This window comes from Pygoscelis adeliae, unplaced genomic scaffold (assembly GCF_000699105.1).
Source record: "Pygoscelis adeliae isolate BGI_AS28 unplaced genomic scaffold, ASM69910v1 Scaffold55, whole genome shotgun sequence".
Classification (NCBI taxonomy): Eukaryota; Metazoa; Chordata; class Aves; order Sphenisciformes; family Spheniscidae; genus Pygoscelis; species Pygoscelis adeliae.
In genome coordinates, this window is record NW_008824804.1 from 947,939 (window position 1) to 954,837 (window position 6,899).

A 6,899-nucleotide genomic window follows, 5' to 3' on the forward strand; every position below is an offset into this window, starting at 1 on the left:
CTTTCCCAATGTATGGAATAAGAAACAACACTAAGAACTTAGGATACTTTTAAGGTAGACAGTTGCCAATGACTACTGTAGAACTTATCGATGTGGGTGCATCTGTTCTTGCATATACGCACGTAGGCTTGGGCATTTGACTCATCGCTTAAACAGGTGTCGACAGAATATATCACTGAAGGTGTTAAAAAAATTCTCTGTTTTTTATCAGCCCTTGAACAGGATGATAGAGAACATAGCCCACGGACCGCTCCCTTTCCTGCTGGCATAGCTGAGTAAACAAATAGTAGTGCCTCTGCCTCTAAGGTGCCCGCACTTTTGATCTTGTAGTGCCTGGGATGTGCATTACTTCTCCTTCGGGCTTTGAAAACTGTGAAGATCTTGTGTTAACAAACCCATAATGAACTCTGGGGGAAAAGCTTTGGAGCTGCAACTCTAAAACCAGAAATCTTTGCATCTGTTCATGCCCTTCATGCCACCCCATTCCCATCCCCTTTAAGATGCTAGTTTCCCCAGAGCCTTCTATTTGCCCCATGTGTCCTGGCTCTCATTCCCAATAGCCATGAAGAGGAATGCAGAAAAGAAGCCCCTCCCTTTATTTTTCATGGTAGATGATCCTCAATCCTTGCTTATATTTAGCTTTGTCCTCTCTGCTACCCTTCCAGGGGCTGAGTTTTCATTAGCTTCACATCCTGCTCAGGCTCACGGATTGCTTTTATCCAGAACTCGCCCTTTAGCCTGACTCAAATCAGATTTCTATAGTTTTACACTCCTAGTGTTTCACTGTAAAAACCCCCATTCCAAGTCACCACAAAGAGCAATTTACTTCTGTCCCTCCACAGGCCTTCTAAAGACAGGCTAAGGCTCTGGGACTTGTCTCTTGGGGCCATACATCCTCCTATCCATAGCCATCAGGACTATTTAAGACTGTGTAATAACATGCCAGCCCGTTAACAAGCCAAGGTACTTACTTGGATTATATCAATTTCCAATACAAAACGTTAGTCACTACACCTAATATATGCAGACACCAGAATTTCAATAAGAGCTATATTTCTCATGGTGCCTACAGTGGCTGATGATTAACAATTATCAACATAATTTCTGAGGTACAGTTTTTCTTCTACTCCAGCACTGCGATTCATTTCAGGTGCTGAATCCAACATCATTTTTACCAATAACTCCATCAAATTTGTCACCATTGCAAGCACCTAATTTTCTCCCCCTACTACCTCCAGATTTGCTAGTCCTTTACACTGTTAATCCAGTTCTAAAAAGGTCACATACAGGTGCTTGCATAAACCAGAGACCCATGACCAGCTACAGAAAAAGGTTTGAGCAATTACCCAAGAAGGGCTGCCAGATACTGTGCTGCTTTCTCAGCAAGCTCTTATTCCACGCAGGAGTTAAAAATCTGTCAGGTGCTCATAGAACCCAGTTCCCATGTGTGTTACTCAAACATTTCTCATTGAGAAAACTGTCTGGGCCATCCTCACAATGCTAACCTCTCGGCGATGCCCAAAGAAACCAAAGGATTTTTGGAACGCTAGGGATAGCAGCAACTCCAGCCCACACACATGGGATTTAACTTCCTGCCAGATGCAATGCAAACAAAACCAGTGCAAGATAACTTAATAACATACAGCAACTATTGATGAAGAAAGCGGGATTAACAACATGCAGATGAGCATTGCTGTGCTTTAGCTGAAAACTAATTCTTCCGAGAAATAGATTTCAGTGCTGAATACAATTAAAGCAACATTTGCCATTCACCTACGTATAAACATTTCAAAGTATTAAATACATTTTTTTTTCTCATCTTGCCTCTGGTAAGAACCTCAAATAGCACCAGTATCTTAGCACTGTTTGCTACAAGAAAGGAATTCTTCTACGAGGAGTTCCTCTCAGGACAGAGCTCAGATACTCTCTGTTGGGGTGCAGTAGAAGAGACCTGGGTTCAGAAGAGTACTGTCCACACAAAATAATATATTTGAATTAAAATTTTGCACAGTTTCAGTGTAAGAGAAAATAAATCTGGAATAGAGTCATGTCAAAACCCTTTCCCTCAATTGTCAAGTACTACACTGCTAAAGCAGGAGAAATTACCATTTATTTCATTTTTCAGAGTTCACGATCAACCCCTGCATTTATCATCAATAAAGGCACCACCTCCGTGCTGGTGGCTGCTCTGACTTTTCCTAAATTCCTTCAAATATTCCAAGTTTCTTTTGCAAATGAAGTTCATCAGAGCAATACTGCCCCCATCTGCTGGCAGTATCAGTTGTCACGGTTTCAGTTGATTGATTTAAATGCAAACATTTCAGTTTAGTTAATAGGCATTTGCTGTGCTTTTCCCTTTCAGAAAGGAAGCAGAATGTTTACTAAGTATTCAGAGTGGTGTTATTAATCTTACCTGGGTCCCTGAGCTGGCAAGTCATTAGGTCAGATTAAAGAACCCTAGAAATCAAAGAAAGGAAATTCAGCTCCTAAATTTTGTACGCATCTGTTACTGCTTTTTTCGCTGGGGAATTAAACATTATGCTTAGTTCAAATCTACCTGCTGTTTAGTTATATCCTGTAAGTTCAGAGGAAGCAAATTGACAACTTCTCTCTAAAGAGAAGTTTTATAAAATAAAGCAGACTTCATCTGTCCTGAAGGGACTTCTGAGGAGTAACGTGCCAAAATGGCTCAGAGTTGGACATCAGAAGAGCAGAAGTGTAACTGATTACCCAATATGTCGTGTTTGGCAGAAAATTGCCATTACAAGCAGGTCGACAAAAAGTTCAGGATGAGGAGGGGGGCACTGATCGTCTCACATTTGCTCCTGCTTTTGCCGTCTTTTGTATTTCTAGTTGTGCACAAACTGCTTCTGAGTGAGGAAAAGGCTTGCAACAGCCCTGTTCGAGAGAATTTATATTTTAAATTGGCAAGGTGGACAAAAGAAGATAGAAATGTGGGTCTTTGTACCTTTCACAGATACAAACAGAGAGAACAGGTGACTTGCTCATGGTCATACATGAAGCATGAAAAGGCTGAAAAATGAAAGTAGTGCTCCTTTTTCCTAGCTCACTGGTTTTATCACAGAACAACTTCTCTTTTTCTTCCAGACAGGGCTCTGTATGAGCTGAAGAGCTTCAGGAATTTTAAATAATAATAGACGGCCTTCAAGCACCAGTGGCCGTCCCAGCTTCTTCCTCCCCCAGAGTCCTGAAGCCATTCACCTAAATCTGCAGTAGGACGGAACAAAACACAAGTGTCAAAAGGCACAACCCTCCTGAATGAGCCCAGGATCCCTTAAGAAGTGAATAATTCCTTCTCAGGGTAACAATTCCCCTGAATGTTTATTATATAAAAAAATTAGAAACAAGTAAATAGAAAAGATGGTTTCTCTATAGTTACCTCCAATCAGCTTGAGCTGACTGTAACATATCCATCCACTCAACTCTCTAAAATGTCAGTCTTGCATCTAAAAGAAGAACTTACAGGAAGGAACACACGTTAAGACTCTGTGTGGCCTCAAAGGGATTGCAATCAACTACCAATGTTCAAAGTTTGTTTCTAGAGAGACATTCCTAGGGCTACACAGGGAAGCTCTGCTCAGATACCAGGTTGGATTTGCGTTCATCTTCCTTCCAGGCCACAGAATAAGCCTGCTTTTCTGGACAGGCCTGAGGTAAAACATGAAAAATCAGGCAGAGGAAGGGAAAGACAGAGATCTGAGAGTGAAAGGAAAGAACAAAGCTGAGAAACAGAAGCAAGCTGCAAAATCCATGAATCTGCATCCTTTTTGTGTTGGAAAAGGAACTTGTCTTTGAAGTCTGAAAAGAATTTTCTTTGGTGAACATAAAAAAGCCTCTCCGTATACTATTGCCTCTGGCACAAAATAGATCTGAGTCCCTCAGTTACTCAAAGCAAACTGAAAAGCAACAAGCCAAGGTGAGGAATAGATCCGCCCCTCTAAGGAGAGCACAAGTGCTGTCACAACTGAAAGGAGGTGAATTCAGGGTATCTGAATTCAGAATTGCAGATTTTCTCTCTGCATCTGAATTTTCACCTATCTGATGTAATACACAGAGAATCACCCTGCTGAAACAAGAGTTCGAATCAGGAGCCAGGAATCAAGAGAGTCATCACAGTACAACACCAAAACCTTATAACATATAGGTTGTTGTTGTTATTTGTGCATTATAACTGTAACAACATTGAGGCCACTTCAGCAATAACAATCCCTGATTTTCTATACATTACCGTAAGCCCTTCCAGAGAAACAGGCCATTTTGCACTCTGAATGGACTAACTTAACAAGATGCACAAAAGCAGGGATTTCAAAGATAAGTCCTCATTCTAACACTAAATTAATAAAAGATTCCATTATTACATTGAATTATCCAGTATTACTATGCTAAAGGGGTTTCCCTTGTTGAGACTCAGTTACACACACACTTAGAAAAAGAGAGAAGCACAAAATGCTCAGGGCAGCCATTTACCTCATTTAATTGAACAATTGTGTAGTATTTCTCTCTATCTTAGCAGGCTGTGTACACGATTGGACAGCTTTTAGATATACTCATCTGCTGAGATCAGAGGTTTCTGTGCTGAGCTATTTCTCACAATTGTTTCTTGCAAGATGGATTACAGCTAAAGTCACCTGAGGCACCATGGCCAGATGCTCTTATTGCAAGGCCAGACATCCCAGCAAGCTGTGATGACGCAGCCCTGTGTCTGAGCTCATCCTGTAAAGAGCAGGGCAAATTCTGTAGACACTTGTTTGATATGTGGCATATGAAGAAACACGGGAGGTTCAGACAGATTAATTTCCTGGGGGGGGGGGAATCCCCCCCAAAATGATTATTTAATAGTTAAAGCCATTATTAATGCCTTTAACCAAATCTGAAATGGCTGGTGGGTATGGCCCAAGTATTTTAGAAGCAGAGCCTCTGCTGTCATAAATTACTCCATTACCTTCCCCTGAAGCTATATCCTCCTGCACAGCTCATAGTCCTCTCTGTGGGAGGAATGGATTATTTTAAACACAAGATGTTTATATTTGCATCTTGCTGGCAAACCTGTGGTGATTCTTAGATTTTTCTTCTCAGAGATATTCCCAAAACAGGATAAAAGTTATTGAGGAATTACATCCTAAAAGAATTATTCTGTCCCCAGGTTGTTACTGCTGTTTCAGGAGTGGCAGGGGAAAGCAGCAAAGGGGCCGGGGTGCTCCAGACCTGGACTCCCACGAAACACTAGACAAAAAAGGCACCTGCTGCCAGGAGAGGTAATCCTCCACAGAAATGACCCCGCCACGGCCCTGCCTGGGAAAAGCTCGCAAGTTTCCCGCTTAAACCGGCCTTGGTCAGCCTGCGGAGGAATCAAACACCGGCTGCGGCGTTTATTGGCTCTCCCTCACGCACATCATCAGCTCCAGAGGAGGAGTTTGTTCCCAAGGCTACCGAGTCGGGCAAAGGGGCTGAGGTAAGCGGCAGGTGGCTCCTGGCAGGTGGCTCCTAACGGCTCCAGCGGGGTTTGGGAGCTGGGCGCGCAGCCCGCAGCACGGCGAAAGGAGGGGCGAACGCGAGATGATCGGTGCACCCCTCCTTTCCCAGCCCCACAGCAAGGAGCAAAACCTCAGTGCACCGCCCAAAATACAGGAGAAACAAACCTCACCGGTGTCTGTCAGAGGTAGGTGCGGGCCGCCTCCCAGATGAGTTTTCATGCTTTGTTAACACCTGAGACTGTTTGTGCATTGAAATCTGGCTTCAAGATATTGCATAGCATATTTACCTATAATTCCTTTGCCTCTTTTCTCTGTGGATAGAAGAAAAATGTATCTTTTCGGTGCTGCCTCTTTTTCTGGGTGGTGCAATATAAAGTCCTTCTTTCCTCGAGCAGTTTTCCATCCTTTGTGTGTGTTTTTTGCTGCTGATGCACTGACAACTCTGGAGCGCGGTGCAGCTAGGAGTGTGGAGACCAGAGGTCTATTTTCAACTGGTTAATTCTTACTTTCCTTCGCTCCGTCTGAAGCAGTCCACGTAAAACCAATTTTCTTGCTTTGTCTTTAGGTTTGTCTTGTAGCACTAGGTGAATGGTTTTCTTCTGTTGTAAATTAAAATGGTGTGTTCTCTGTTGAGGAATGGTTATGTGTTTTTCTTCTTAGTCAGGTACTTAAATATATAAACATATATGTCTGTCTTCTGAGTTTGCTCCGACTTAAGTTCTCCAGCTCTCTGATGATTTTGTTTTGAGCCCAGTTCATGCATCTGTTCCTGGAAACTTGTAACGTGGTGTGTCTGGTATAAGCTGTTGGCTGTTATTTTGAATAACCTGAAAAGAGAGACAGCCTGTTGACATCTGCGTGTCCACTCCTGAAATCAAGATCCAAAATGGGACAGCCAGCCACATCATTTTCTTTGCTGAACTAAAGCGATCGTCTCTTGACTCTGCACCAACTCCCTCAGAGAATTGAAAATACCAGTCAGGCAATCACCTTTGGGAATTCGAAAACATTTCTTCTCTGAAGAGAGTGGTGTAAAAATCAAAATATTTTAATTTTTATTTCTGAACTGGACTTTTGGGAAGATGCTTTTGGCCCTCTGGCCTTTTCTCTGGTGGGAGGAAGCCTCCTCACCCCAACTTCTGCCTTCAGTCAGCTCATGGTCACCCCCCCCAAATGTGCTACCTTGCTGGCCAAATACCATGAGGAAGATGACCCAGGCCCTCCCCTACCCTCCTATGAGAGGATTTTTATCTCCAGTCTCAGGCACGGCATCATTAAATCGCCGCCCATCAGAATCCCGCGGCCGCGAGAGCGCCTTAATTCCTCTGCCCGCAGCCTGAGGGGGGCACCCGTGAGCGGCCATTGTGGGGGTGAGGGGCTGAGTACCGGCGTGGGGAGGGTTCT

At 43.3% G+C, this 6,899-nt stretch overlaps 1 protein-coding gene across 1 annotated transcript in view; it reads left to right on the top strand.

Annotated features, from left to right (window-relative positions):
• The first annotated feature begins 5,577 nt into the window (after positions 1 to 5,577).
• The window catches only part of CCDC158 (coiled-coil domain containing 158), a 34,165-nt gene continuing 32,843 nt past the window's right edge, over positions 5,578 to 6,899 (top strand). Inside the window, exon 1 of the mRNA XM_009324042.1 lies at positions 5,578 to 5,680. Within this exon, the coding sequence (XP_009322317.1) occupies positions 5,578 to 5,680 (103 nt within the window). The remainder of the gene's footprint in view (positions 5,681 to 6,899) is intronic.